We start from the raw sequence: 14,803 nt of genomic DNA on the forward strand, positions 1-14,803 counted from the left end.
TCAAACTCTGGTATCTAAATCAATGAAATCTTTCCACGTACCTTGCCATTTTCTTTGTTTTTACCAAAAAGCATATGATTTCATGCCCTTCTTTCTTCCAGGAAACCTGTTGTTCAGAATTTAGGTGGTGCCACATTTTCTCCAGAAAAATTAATTCCAAAATAGAGTGTAAGATTGGAGCTTGAGGTGACAAACTCCTAGCTGCTTGTCCTCTGAGGTCTTTTCTTCTTTGGAAACTAAAGTGCAGCTTGCATTTTGATGTTTGTTTGTTTTTCCCTTGGAAACACAGGATTAATGAAGTCAGCTTGTTTCCTCTCTGATGGAACTTGTCATCTGATGCACACTGGTCTGAGGGCCAGAACCTTAAAAAGAAGGTGTGATGTTAGGGTCTCTGTTAAAATGTTTCTTGGGCTTCCCTGGTGGCGCAGTGGTTGAGAGTCCGCCTGCCAATGCAGGGGACACGGGTTAGTGCCCCGGTCTGGGAAGATCCCACATGCCGCGGAGCGGCTGGGCCCGTGAGTCATGGCCACTGAGCCTGCGCGTCCAGAGCCTGTGCTCCGCAGCGGGAGAGGCCACAACAGTGAGAGGCCCACGTACCGCAAAAAAAAAAAAAAAAAAAAAAAATGTTTCTTGTGGCACACCCCCAAATTGGTCTATTTTTAACTTTCAGCTTTTTGATATCTCATTTCCCACTCCTCCCCCAAAGAAAAGCAGTGTCCAAAGTGTTTGGAAATTAATCTGAGGCTGCTGTGCCAATGAGTAACAGACTGTCAAAGGAGGGCGGAGGAAGAGCTTCCTAGTATAGAGGTACCGAGACCCACCGCCAGGGCGATAACAAGCCTTTTATTCTGATTTCCTTCCTGGGAGTGAAGGGAGTTTGAAAGGCAGAGGCAAGGACCTTCCAGAGCAGAGTTCGGGTTTTTCTTGTGAGGGTTTGCCAGGGCTCACCGCTGGGTGATTGGGATGTCTGAGAGATGAATCCCCTTCCAGCTAGTGACTTGGTCCGTATTCGCTGTTCAACAAAGACACCTGGGCTTGGAAGGGCCCTGTGATCCTCTGGCTTTAGAATGGGCAATGCTATTGAAAAACAGAAACCCCTGAAACGAAGCCATCTGTGCCCCTGGAAACAAGGTAAGCAGGCCCTCTGCTTCATCTCCAGGAAGAAGGAAGGAGGCAGCCTTCTGTTGGGAGATTTTGGTTTAAAACCAGAGCTGAAACTGCTTGGGGAAATACCTTTCATCAGAAAATGCTTGCAGTTCAGCATATTTTAAAGAAAATTAACAGGCAGTTCTCCTAAGGAATAAAACGATTTGCATCTCAATGTGATGGCCTGGCTTGGCTGAGAACTTACTTAGTTCAGTTTGAGATTTTTATTTAGTACAGCACATGTCCGTTGGTTGAAAATTTTCAGCTTTAAAAAGTATCCCAAGGGGCTTCCCTGGTGGCGCAGTGGTTGAGAGTCCGCCTGCCCATGCAGGGGACGTGGGTTCGTGCCCGGGTCCGGGAGGATCCCACATGCCGCGGAGCGGCTAGGCCCGTGAGCCATGGCTGCTGAGCCTGCCCGTCCAGAGCCTGTGCTCCGCAGCGGGAGAGGCCACAACAGTGAGAGGCCCACGTACCGCAAAAAAAAAAAAATCCCAAGTAAAAATTTTGATATCCAGGAGTTTGAATCTTTTGTGACAGTTTGGTTTAGAGAATGTTATTAATAGCTTTTAAATATATAGCGCCTTTCTTCCAAAGAGTTCAAAGTACCTTCTATTAAAAAAAAAACCAAGTCTCATATTTATCCATCCTAGATGTCCGTGACACGGGACAGCAACACCTGTTAAAACCTACTCGGTGTTACTCAGGCTTGTGTTAGCGTCAGCTTTGAGGAGGAGGAAGCCAGGGGGGCCACACGGCAGTATGCTGTGGTGTGCCTGGAACTGGAGGACCCTTTAGCAGCCCCAGGGCCTTTGGGTCTTCCAGTGCACTCGGCTGCCCTTTTCACTGTTATTAACCTAGCAGACCGGCAGTTCGCAGACCCGGCAGGCACCAAAATACCAAAGATGGTGCCCACAGGACTTCATCAGGTATTGGCTCTTTTATCTCCACTTGCCAGAAAGGGTGGAGATAGCACCTGACCTGTAGCAAGACAGTTTGAGCGTAAGCGTATGTATGGGTGTGTGTTTATGAACAGAAAAAATAAACTGGAAGAAAATGCATGGAAATGTTAATAATAGTTGTCTTTTGTGGTCAGATTATATATAATTGTTTTTCTTCTTAATAGGGAAAAGTAGGTCGGATGCTAATTTACTGTTCCGTTCCAGCCCCTCTGACTTTCCATCAGTCACTCATTCTTTGTCCAACAAGTGACTTTGAAAAAGGTACTCCTTACTGGTCCTTGATCAAATCCTGGTGTGAGCAAAACAGTAATAGAAGACATTTGGGGGACAGTTCAGGAAAGTTGAGCATGAACTGCGTGGTAGATGATATTTGGGAGCTGTTATGTTATTACGTGTGGTGACGGTAATGAGTCATGTGTCCTTTCGGGGTTGTCATGCTCAAGTATTCGGGGCTAAAGGGTTATGCTGGCTATAATTTTACTCTAAAATGGTCAGGTGACTGAATGAACACATACATACAGATAAGAAAAACAGGATCATTTTAACAACTGTTAGAATCCAGGTCATGCATATATGAGGTTTGTTATATTTTCTTTAATGTACTTGACTCATTTGGGGGAGAAAAACATTAAAAAAAAAAAACAGCAGTTGCTGCTTACATCATAGTACCTTGTCCTTCAGAATGAAGCTTAGCAGACATGGGTATTTACTGGTGGGTCAGGATGTAACGCTCTTTCAGTGCCATGTGGCCTGGTATCTCCAACCACCAAGAAGAAAATTGGCATTGATCCAATAACTCAGGTCACTTTTACAACAGGAATTTAATATTTGACTTACTTTTAAGTTGTCTCTGGTTTTCCTTAGAAAAATGTGTGAGTTAAAACTTCTTAATACTTCCATAGGAAGCAGCTGGGCTTACAGACAAAAATGAAAGCTTTTGTGTTTTGTTGTGTTGTTTAGTTGTGTTCAGAAATTTAAACGAGAGGGGTTGACAGTAGGGATTTCAGAATCCACAGTGAACTGGGGGTAAAAAGAAGAGCAGTTAACTGCCCCTGGTTTCTGAGTCTTCACACATCCCATGTACCAGGGCCGTGTCTCTGCTAGCGTAGGGATCTGTTGGTTTGAGCAGGGTAGACCCTGGACCCGCAGTTTGTTCTCCAGTCCAAGGATCCACAGTAACGATGCTGTGGAGTTTATTGATTCTTCACAGTTTGTCTGTGTGTCTTTGTCTTTAAAGGTTGTTTATATTTTGGAACTGGGATTTTGGAACAATGGTTAGGAATGATTTAGTGCAGGGGTCCCCAGCCCCTGGGCCACGGACCAGTGTGGGTCCTCGGCCTGTTAGGAACCAGGCCGCACAGCAGGAGGTGAGCGGTAGGCAATTGAAGCTTCATCTGCTGCTCAGCATCGCTCAGGTTACTGCCTCAGCCATCCCCCCTCACCCTCCACCCCCGGCCCGGGTCTGTGGAAAAATTGTCTTCCGCGAAACCGGCCCCTGGTGCCAAAAAGGTTGGGGACCGCTGGTTTAGTGGATCCCAGCCACCACCCTGATCCTGATCCGAGTGCATTTTTCGAAGTCCAAGCTCAGTGGATGACTGATGGCACGAGGCTCTAGAGCAGGCGGCATGGAATCCTTGTCTGCTTTAGGGGCAAGTGAAACTGGGGCACGTCCTCGTGTGCATTTGCTGCAGGCAGCCGGAACTGCCCAGCCTGCCCCTGACTTCTGTCCGGCCTGTGTGTTGACCTGCGATGGCAGACTTTAACCAGAGCCAGACAGTCGTGATTAGGAAGGTCAAATGCAGAATGAATTCTGAAGGGACATTTAAAGGAAATCATTATCTGCCTTTTGGATCATCTATGTTTCTGGTTCCATGTTGTAGACCTGGAAAGTTAAAAAACCGAGGCGACAGAATGCTAGTTTGAGAAACATGAATCTCACGTCTGCTTGCTGTCACCCTAAAGAGCATTTTACGCCTAATAGAGAAACGTCTCTCTAATGATTTTAAACAGTGTGGGACGTGCACCCTTTGAAGGGACCAACATTATGCTCTCCGACTCGTATAGTTCTAGTTTTTCTTACAGCTCTCAGAACCCAGAACATAAGAAAGAAACGGTACTGCCTTTATTGGTTTTTACAATAATGAATGCTTGCAGTGGTTGATAAATTTAAGTCATTTGCATTACCACAGTGAGTTCTAGCAGGCCCTGTCCAAAACAATAGGATGGGAGGTAGGATAAGGCAGTGGCTTCCTGTGATCCCAAGCGGTCCATCCAGCCAGAGCTCTGCTGCCCCTGACTTTCTCTCTGACCTTGAACAAGTGAATTTTGGAATCCCAAATCGTTTCCCCACTGTCCTTACCTCCAGTGGCCTTGAAATGACTGCATTCCAGCCCTCACCACAGGGCTGGGCCGGTGGAGGGGGGTCTGTTTACTACAGTTCCTGACCAGAAACCTGAGGGCTGTCTCTTGGGATCATTGATCTGTCCTCCACACTAGCACAGCGTATGGCACCTGGTGCCCTCCGTGAGTGAGTGCACCCGGCAACCGAACTGAGTGCTGCCTGGGCTCCAGTGCTACCACGGGTAAACATGAGGTACGAAAGGAGCAGCGTGGTTCCTGGTGCGCGGTAGGTGCTCAGTAAATGGTATCTACCAGTGCTGGCGCGTGTGTGGTGGAAACGTTCCTTCTTTGCCTTTCTCTGCCCAAAGTAGAGGCGTCGGGGGGTGAAAACAGGTACACCCTCCTCTGTCCCACAGCAATTCTGGATTTACAAAGACTAAGTAAATTTATTGATGATTGTTCACACTGCAAAAGATTGCTTCACAAAAGGCACTTAAATCACAGTCGGCATTTCGTTATTGATTCATTGACCCAGGCACCTGGGGAAGCCTTCAATTTAGAGCTAAATTGAACTGCTCTGAAATATACCTACTATCCCGTTCAGTGCTCTCAAAAGAATTCAAGACAGATACCGTATGCTAACACATATATATGGAATCTAAGGAAAAAAAATGTCATGAAGAACCTAGGGGTAAGATGGGAATAAAGACACAGACCTACTGGAGAATGGACTTGAGGATATGGGGAGGGGGAAGGGTAAGCTGTGACAAAGTGAGAGAGTGGCATGGACATATACACTACCAAACGTAAAATAGTGGGAAGCAGCCGCATAGCACAGGGAGATCAGCTCGGTGCTTTGTGACCACCTAGAGGGGTGGGATAGGGAGGGTGGGAGGGAGGGAGACGCAAGAGGGAAGAGATATGGGAACATATGTATATGTATAACTGATTCACTTCGTTAAAAAGCAGAAACTAACACACAATTATACTCCAATAAAGATGTTAAAAAAAAAAAAGAAGAATTCTTTGTTTCTTCTGGTCTTTTTTTTTTTCATGAATAACTTGAAGGGTTGCTTACAGTGGTCATTTTGGCTTTTGGGAATATAACACGGGCGGGAGTTTCCTTGGGAATTAAAAATTGCAGCCGTAGTTGCAAATAGAATTGTTACCTCCTTCAGAAACCCCAGCAGCTCAGGGCCATACCGGCCTGGTAAATGGAAACGTTAATGATTTGCATGTTTGTACACAGTTGGGTGTGAGCAAATGAAATTAACACCCTCGGTGGAAGAGCTGAGGCTGAAGTGTCTTTCCGAGGCCTGGGCTGACTATGGGCTTAGCAAGGCTGGGAAGGAGATTTGCCTGGCTGGGTGGGGGTGGGGACTCAAGGATTTGCATACATTCCACATGCTCTCTGGTTCCTGTGCTGTGGGGGCAGATTTATAATTGTTTGGATTCCAGTCAGCAAGGGCGCTTAGACTTGCCTCTACAAGCTTGTACCTAGCTAGGTAGTCAAGAAGCATCTGGGGCCGCTGGATGCCTGTGTGCCAGATCATTAATATTGATGGCTTTTCTGGCCAGAGCTGGAGCCGGCCTACCTACCCCCATGCATTGTGTGGTCTTATTCCATTGCTTTTGGGGCTGCAGTGCTCCAGAATGTGCAAGGGCTGGACTTCACGTTTCCAAGCCTGTTTCCTAGTCTCCACGTGAGATTAATAATAATGCCTACCTCGAAGGACTGTGGCGCGAAATTAAATAATTCACGTGAAGGGGTTATAGCCCTTAGCGTACACAAGCACTTAATGAATCATAGTCATTCTTGTTATCACATGTTGCATAATAGAAAGAAAGTCCCTGGCTTTTACCACGTCCGCGGGCATGGATCATGGGCCTGGATCTGTCCCAATCCCAGCTAGCAGTGTGAGTGTGGCTAACTCTACGCATTTCCTTCCCTCAGTTGAAGGGATCACATGCCAGATGATCTCAGAGGTGCCTTGTGGGCTGTGAATCAGTGACCATCAGCACTCATCACTGCTGCTCGTATCTGCAAGCTCCCCTGGTGTTCAGTACCTGCAGGAAGCCTCGGTTCTGCTGAACAGCATGGTCACAGGGGCGTTTTTAGGGTGTTGAATTTCTTTGAAAATAGTTACTGCAGGACCAGCCATAGCTGAGCCATTCCTAGTTAACTAGAATATTGAACTAAGCAGGACAGTCCATTTTCCCATCCTGAATAATGCTGAAATATTTTTTCATAATTACATAGTGGTTAAGAGCCTGTACACTGGAGCCCAGATGCCATGGTTGACTCCTTGCTTCCCCACTTCTAGCTGGCTGATGGTTGGCGAGTTACTTAACTTTTGGACCTCAGTTTTCTCACATGTAGATAGTACCGACCTCATGGGGAGGTGTGAGGGTCAAGGGGTTTATACATGTAAAGTGCTTAGAACAGTACCTGGCACGTAGTATATGTCCAGTTAGTGTTTATTAGTGTTGTTATTTTTAGACTAAGTACAGAGAAATTTCATTTTATTTTAGTCGAAAAGATGTTATGTTATTAAAGAAGAAATTGGGAAAAAATTTGACAAAATGCGAAGAAGAAAATGCATATTGAGTGACTAGATCTAAAGGGCCTAAAACCTAGTGAGTGAGCAGAAGAATTAGCTGTTACTGTTCATCTTTTCCAGAGCTGCTGCACATGCATGCATATTTTTCATATGTGGTCTTCAGAGCTACTGTAATGACTGTGACATTCTATCATGTTGCTGTCCCATAACTTGCTAACTCATTCACCTGCTGCTGGATATTGAAATTATTTCCCCTTTTTGCTGTTACAGGTAGGGTAACAATAAGTAGCTGTATTCATATATATTTGTGATTTGCTGGATGATTTCCTTAGGATAAGTTCCCAAGGTAAAGTTCCCAGTCCAGGAACCTGCCATGGACTATTGCCATGTTGTTTTCCAAAAGGGATGTATCTGTTAACATTTTCTTGGGTGATGCATAAATTTATCAGTTAGCCACAGGCACATCAGTGTTGGGCGTTATCATTTTGAAATTGTTTTTCTTGTGAAACTTAAATTGTATTTACTAGTGCCATCGTGATGAGTTACCTGAAGGCATGGGGCTCAGAGAAGGGAAATGGGAAGTTCAGAAACCATTATTAGTGCTGAGAATCTATTTTTGTTTCAAAATTCTATCTTCCCATGGTCTTTTGCATTGGACTTGGCTCAGTCTCTTTCAAGTGCTGAGTTTCACATTAAAAAAAGGCATGAGAAGATTTTATTTAAGGATACTCATTTACCATCGCAACTTTTTGTCTTCTGTCTCCCAGGGAGCAATGATTATTAAATACTTTAATTTCCTCACATGAAAGGGACAAAGTGAGCCCAGAAGTGTTATTAACATTTTTAGTGTAATGCTTACTGTTCAGTGGTGTGACTAATGACCCGGCATGACTAATGACCCAACTCTTCCTCTTGACCGTTTCTGTTGAGGGATGATTCGTTACCATTTTCCCCAGATGCTTGTACATCATGGGGCACCAACCCAGTTGTTATTAAAATAGATACACTGCTATTAAACAGCTTGCTTCAAACCTTGCTGCGAGGGCGGCTTGAATGAACAAGTGCAGAGCATCAGGATGTTGATGTAATGAACAAAGATGATGTCCATGCCTGTCCATTGTGGGGTTCCAAGCCGTGATTGGGTGTGACCATGCATAGGCTTCAGGGTAGGAGAAGAAGTTTTCAAAGGAAAGGTTATTTAGCATGCTTTTGGCGTTAGTCTTGAGTTGGAAGAGAGTGGTAAAAATCTAAAATGATTACCTAATTTTACCAATGGAGAACTGAGGCTTAGAAAGAAGTGAAGCGACTTGTCTGAAGTCTCACAGCTGGTTTGTGGCTTAGTATCCCGTGTTAGGATAGTAATATAACAATGATATATAATTGTGTAACAATGATATAAAACAACACAGCATATTGTATATATAATGATTATATATTTTATATTTATATTATATATTTACATGTTATAGGATATAACATGTTCAACATGTTGTGTTACAGTACATTGTATATTGTGTCTACCATACATAAAGTATGCAATGTGATGCAATAACAAATGTAATAATAATACAATAATAATATGTTGGGTATAATATTAAAAGAATGCTGATAGCTTCCTGTATGCCAGGCGTGGTACTAAAAGATCTGTATACATCATGGGCTTCCATTAATCATTTTTTTTGTTAAGTGAAAGATCAAATGTAGGAAATGGAAACCATAAGTGTGAAGGAATTTTTCTCATGAGAAAGGTAGGGTGTTGTTTTGGGTGTGGTAAGAAAAGGGAAGGAAACTTCGCTTTGTCATTGGATATTTCCAAATTTAGAACAATATCTATGCCTAGCCATTGGTTTTAGGATATGCTTTACCCTGGGAACATGCGTAAAACACATTTCCGTATTTGGCTGTTTCTTTTCCAGCTGTATAGAGGGTGTCACCGATATGGAAGCTAATAGCAGTGGCCACTGGCCACTTTATATCTAATTACCTTTGGGCAGTTGCTTATAGGGCACCTGGTTTTGGAAGTCAGTTCATGCTGAAATACCCAGATGATTGTTTCTGGGGATTTTGTGGTCTGCAGCTGAGGAATTGGCCCCAGGATGGCACATCTGTGTCAGGGGTGAGTACACTTCTTAAAGAGCCAGATAGTGAATATTGTAGGCTTTGCAGGGCCAGGAGGCACAATCAAGACTATTACGCAGGAACTTATATTACCAGCTAAAATGAAACCATTTACAAAAGGGAAAACCGTTCTTCACTTGCAGGCTATAAACAAGGAATCTGCACAAAAAAACAGGAGGCTGGCGGGATTTAGGCTGCAGGCACAAGTTTGCCAACCCCTGACCTGTGGGGTCTTTTTGGTTTGGTGCGCTCTGCCATCGTTACTTGGGGACTCAGAAGCAGGTCACTCATCAGTTACCAAAAATATTCACATTTTCAAGCCAGAAAAAGGACTTAAATACCACCCTCCAGGTGACTCATTTTAAAAATTGGGATTACTTAAACTGAGCCTTCTGGTTGGTAACCTATCACACACCATTCAGGTCTTTATCTATAAAAATACTTCTCATCACTACAGTGATGAGAAAGGAGATCAGGGAAGGTGTGAAGGAACCCGGTGCTTTGCATATAGAGGCCTTAAATCGTCTTCCTTTACCATTGGAGGGGGCACTGTCCTAAAAACATCCCAAGTTTCTGTACTTTCATTCATTCCTTGATTGATGGATTTTCATTCGTTCAACAACATTCATTGAATGCGTCCTGTGTCAGGCGCTATTCTAGGCACAGAGGGCGCCTAGTGAAAGATTCAGACATCACTGCCCTCCGAAGTGTCTAGTTTAATAGAAACAGTAAAACATACAGTCTGTTAGATGACAGGCTTCATAGAAGGAGGGCCGGGGAGGGGATGGGAAGTCCAGGACTAGGAGAGGGATTGTTAGTTTTACAGAGGCGGGAAAGGGAGAGTGCCCAGCCGTGAGGAATTGGGTGGAAGTGCTGAACCTTCCGGACCAGCGCACTCCAGGAGGAAGGGGAGCCGGAGCAGGGGGCCTGAGCCGACAGGAGGACGTGAGGTCAGCACGGCTGGAGCAGAGGGACTCGGGAGAGACCGGTAACTCGCGAGGCCAGGAAGAAGCGAGTCACGTAGGGCCTTGTAGGTGATGCTAAGGAATTTGAAGGGAGAGCCAGTGGGATTTGCTAAGGGGTAAAGTATCGGGTGTGAGAGAAAAGGAGGTGTTTTGGCCTGAGCATTTTGTCTGTTAAAAACAGAAGAGTGCCAGAGGAGCAGATGGGGGCGAGGGGGGAGATGGGGAGTTGTGTTTGGCACAGGTTGAGTTTGAGATGCCTATTAGAGATCTAAAAAGAGGGGGCCGTTAGGCAGGTGAGTGTCAGAATCTGGATTTCGGAGAAAATCTAGGCCTTTCTGAGTTTTTGACTTTTGAGACTGGATGAGATTACCAAGGAAGTGAGTTAGAGAAGAGCAGAGGCCAAGGACTGACCCCAGGGCACTCCAGCATCGGGAGGTTGAGGTGACGAGAAAGACCCCCTCTGGTGAGGTAGGAGTAAACTCGGAGAGTGTGGCGTCCCAGGAGCCAGGTGCAGACAGTGTTAGAGCAGAGGGACCGGCGGTGACAGATGATGCTGATTGGAGCCAAATCGCATAAGGACTGAGAGTCGACCACGGGATTTAGTAACACGGCGTCCACTGGGGACCTTGACGAGACGTTTCCGAGCAGCGTTGGAGGTGACCGAGGATGTGAAAGCGAAGGGGGCAGAGGGGAGTTAGACGCCGTGAGCGTGGGCGGTTCTGTGGGGAGCTGCGCTGCAAGACGGAGCAAAGACGAGGCGGCAGCTCCTGAGGGCAGTGGGGCCAGGGGGGGCTTTCTGGTCTACGGGAGAAGTGGTGGCGTGATTGAATGCAGATGTGAATGGTCCGGGAGAGAGGGGAGAACTGAGGGCTGGGGGGATTACTGGCGGGGAGCAGCTCTAACAGCTTCGTGCTGCGAGCTCTGCTGCAGCACCGCTAACACATCACCCCAGGATTTAGGGACCTAACAGCGGGTAATTTAGCTCGCGCTTCTGCAAGTGGCAGTTTGGGCTGGAGTCCTGGTCTCAGCTGGGGTCCCTGCTGTGTCTGCCATCAGCTGCCAGGAAGGCTCATCTCTGCCCCTGGCAGGCAGCCGGGATCACTCACCTGGCAGCTGTCGGCTTCCTAGAGAGCGAGGCGCACACGGCCTCCCGAGGCCCAGGGTCGGCACTGGCACAGTGTTGCCTCCACTTCATTTCGCTGGTAAAAGCATGTCCCAACCCAGATTCAAGATGGGAGAGAGACCCCATCTCTTGATGGAAGGTCCCTGAACTCAAGGGTGTTGGGGTGGTTATTCTGTGGCCATTTTTGCAGACGGGCAGCCACAGCTGTCTGTGAGCCGAGTATATTGCGTTTGAGCCTCGCAGGAGTTTTGTGTGGTGGGTACTGTTTTATCTTCATTTCACAGACGGGGAAACGGGGTCATTGAGGGTCTGGCGTCTTGCTCAGTGTCACACTGCTAGTCAGTGGCAGAGTTGGGACCCAAACCTTGGTCTCTCTGATGTCAGAATCCCTTGCACTCCGTTCTACATTCCTGATAGTGTGGGTTGACAAGCAGACCAGAGTGTTGCTTCCTCTCTTTTCTTGTTAGGCAAGGGAATAATATTTTTGAAGATGACTGTTATCTCATAATTAGAATGGACTGAGGGAAGCGATTGTCTTGTGATTTGCATGTTTACTGTGGGGATTGGACAGCTGTATTTATTAGAATCCCAGTGAGGTCACAGTTGTGTATGTAATTAGGGCCTTTATTGACACAAATTCATGTCTCCACTGTCAGCTGGACCCTCAGTGCCCTCTGACAGTCTTTGTGCGTGTCCTTGGTCAGGTGACTGTCCGGTACCTTGTAGCAGCCTGTGCAGATAGTCACCACCGTCTACAAGACCCGATTCAAACCCCCTTTGCCTCCAGGCCTACTGACTTTCTATGTCTGCCGTTATCGCTGCCTCTCTCTTTCTGTCCCTGACACAGACAGCCTGCCTCTCTCTCTGTCCCTGACACACACACCCTGCCTCTCTTTCTGTCCCTGACACAGACAGCCTGCCTCTGCTCAGGTCCTTCTACCTCCAGAACCTGCTGTGATCAACATCTGCCTCAAGCAGCTGGACTTCAAGCTTTCCAAGAGCAGAGTCCAAAAGGTGGAAAACTTAGCCTTAGCATCAGGGAACTTTTGGCCCTTCCACTGGTTGTATAGCCTTGGGCGGTCGTTTCTCCTGACGTTCATGAATCTGAGTGGACAAGCTGAGCCATCTTCAAGACCACTCAGGGAGAGTGAGGTCTGCTTATGTTCACATAGAAAGCCCTTGGCCAAGAGCTCCCTTCTCTCTGCAGTGGCTACCAGTGTGTCCCGAGTCCCGTGTGTATCTGACAGCCCTTCTGTTTGCTGCAGGAGCAGCAGCATTCTCTTTGGCCTGTCATCATTCCAGTGTCAGAACTTTGTTGGCCCCGGGGCTCGAGCAGCTGTCCTCCACTTAGCTCATTAGGGAAGCAGCTGGAGAGATGGCTGGTCTGGGTGCTGATTCCACAGTCTCAGAAAAGATATTTGGTTGGAAAGTAAAGACCATGGTGAAGATATTTTTTAAAGCTCTCTTTGGATAAAGGGGGCACATAAATGAGTAATTAGGTTAAATCTAGCATTTCAGGTCTCTATAACCTCGCTTATAGGGAGCCCAGGAGTTTCGCTCTTCTGTGAAGTCCTTGGGTTGGGATTCCGGCAAGCTGGGCGGGAGGGAGAGCTTCCCAGGAGGAGAAGCCTGGGGCCAGTAAGGAGGGCTCTGTGTGTTGGCTGTGTTGTCAGCAGGCTGCCGCTGAGGCATGAAGATTCAGGATGAAGTTGGTCTTTATACTTACATACTTTGCTGTAAGAGTAAATCGTCCTGCTGCTTATTTATCATGTAACCTTGGGGAAATTACGTAATTTCTGTCAGCTTTCACTTGCTCATCTGTAAAAACGGAGGCAGCTAATAACCCCTACCTCATAGGGCGTGAGGATGCACGAATCGGGGAGTACTTGGCAGGGAGTTAGCTATGGTTGTAACTACTATGTAAAGTTCACCTTTGGTCTTACGGTATAAATCACTGACTAAAGATTTTTCATACTTTCATGGTTACTCTATACTTTCAAGATGTGTCCTTATAGTATTTCTTATTTCTTTAGTCATTGATTCACTGAGTTTATATTTATCAGCCTTCTACTTATGGGCAAGGTATGGTTGATTGTTTTCTCTCTGCTCAGGTTATGATGAGCTGTTCATTTCTTAGTGGTTGACATTATATTGACATTCAGAGCTGCAATTTGCAGAGTACCTACTTCAGTAGACTTGCTTACCTAGGAGTTAGCTTCTCAAGTCAGGGCATAAGGGAAACATTGCCTATAGTCAAATAACCCTTGAAAACTCCTTAAGTCATCTATAATAAACAGTCTACATTGGGGGGGGGTCATCAAACTTTGTCTATGAAGAGCCGTATAGTAAATAATGTGGGCTTTGCAGGCCATGTATGGTCTCTGTCACATATTCTTCATTTTCTCTTTTACAGCCCTTTAAAATGTAAAAACCCATCTTAGCTCTGGGCCCTTTAAAAAACAGGCCTTGGTCTGCATGAATAACCTGTGGTTAGCAGCCTCCAAGATGGCCCCGGAGGCCTCCCCCCCACCCCCCCACCCCGTAGTCACAAGCCCAGGTGCAGCCCCTCCCCTTTTGCATCACGGTTGGTCGCATGACCAGTAGAAGAATGTGGCAGAAGCATGGATGAGTTGTCACTTCTGACTGTGGGTGGGCTCTGCCTTCCTGCTTCTCTCTTGGATCTGCTGCTCTGGGGAGACCAGCTGCCCTGTTGTGAGGAGCGGCTCACAAGGTGAGGACCTGAGGCCTGCTGCTGACAGCACGGGGGATGAGCTTGGAAATGGCTCCTCCAGCCCTGGTCAAGCCTCAGATGATGCCGCCCTGACCACACCTGAGACCCTGAGCTAGAACCACCTGGCTCATTTAAATCATTCTGTCTTTAGGTAATGTAAAATCCTCAGCAGTGCAAGGGGGAACAGTGAGAAATTCTAAAAAATGCCTGCTTGCCTGCAGAGTTTAATCCATTCATTTTTAATATTAAGTGTTTTTTTAACCAATTATCCATGTCAAGAAATCTGTTTATGGCTAGGCTAGTTAAGTTACCTGAGAGTATGATGCAGCTTCTCTGGTGGGCCAGACATTGAGATGCACCACTCAATCCCCACAACAACTCTTGCTAAGGTCAGTGTTGGGAGCTCAACATCTACTCTGACCCCTCTTCTGGTCTTTCTCTGACATTCATGATGGCGCTCTGCTATGATACAGCGGTGCTCTTGCGATCTATGGAGAGCTTGTGCTCCCACAACGAATAGCTCCAGACGGCTTTGCTCTTTTTTCGTTTTGCCCAGAGGACCTTCTGTACTTAATGGCTCTTCCACAGGCAGCTGGCCATTGACCTATGTCATGTGGCCTGCCTTAGAAAGATGAGCTGGGCCAATTGGTTCTGGCTCAGGAATTTGAACGAGGACTCAGAGAGGCAATCTAATCACTGGTGGGCACTGGAGCTAAAGAGTCATAAAGAACTGCAGAGTTAAATAGGGCGGACAGGGGTGGCCTCCTGGGGAAGGCGAGATTTGCGGCAAGACTTGGAGGAAGGGAGTTGGCCCAGCAGGTGTCTGAGGGACAGACATTCCAGGAGGTGGAGTGACAGGT

General features: G+C 46.5%; 1 protein-coding gene across 11 annotated transcripts in view; it reads left to right on the top strand.

The window, feature by feature from the left end:
- The window catches only part of RAPGEF1 (Rap guanine nucleotide exchange factor 1), a gene marked incomplete at its 5' end in the record, with an annotated part of 150,665 nt that overhangs the window by 34,323 nt on the left and 101,539 nt on the right, over positions 1-14,803 (top strand). Inside the window, one exon of one of the 11 annotated variants that reach the window (XM_081238074.1) lies at positions 974-1,131. The exons of 9 other annotated variants lie outside the window; for them this stretch is intronic. In XM_081238074.1, coding sequence (XP_081094200.1) covers positions 1,068-1,131 — 64 coding nt within the window. Of the gene's footprint in view, positions 1-973; positions 1,132-14,803 lie in introns of those variants that run through there. One more of the 11 variants, XM_081238078.1, reaches the window with a different exon arrangement.

Source organism: Mesoplodon bidens (genome assembly GCF_964165515.1).
Source record: "Mesoplodon bidens genome assembly, chromosome: 6".
Classification (NCBI taxonomy): Eukaryota; Metazoa; Chordata; class Mammalia; order Artiodactyla; family Ziphiidae; genus Mesoplodon; species Mesoplodon bidens.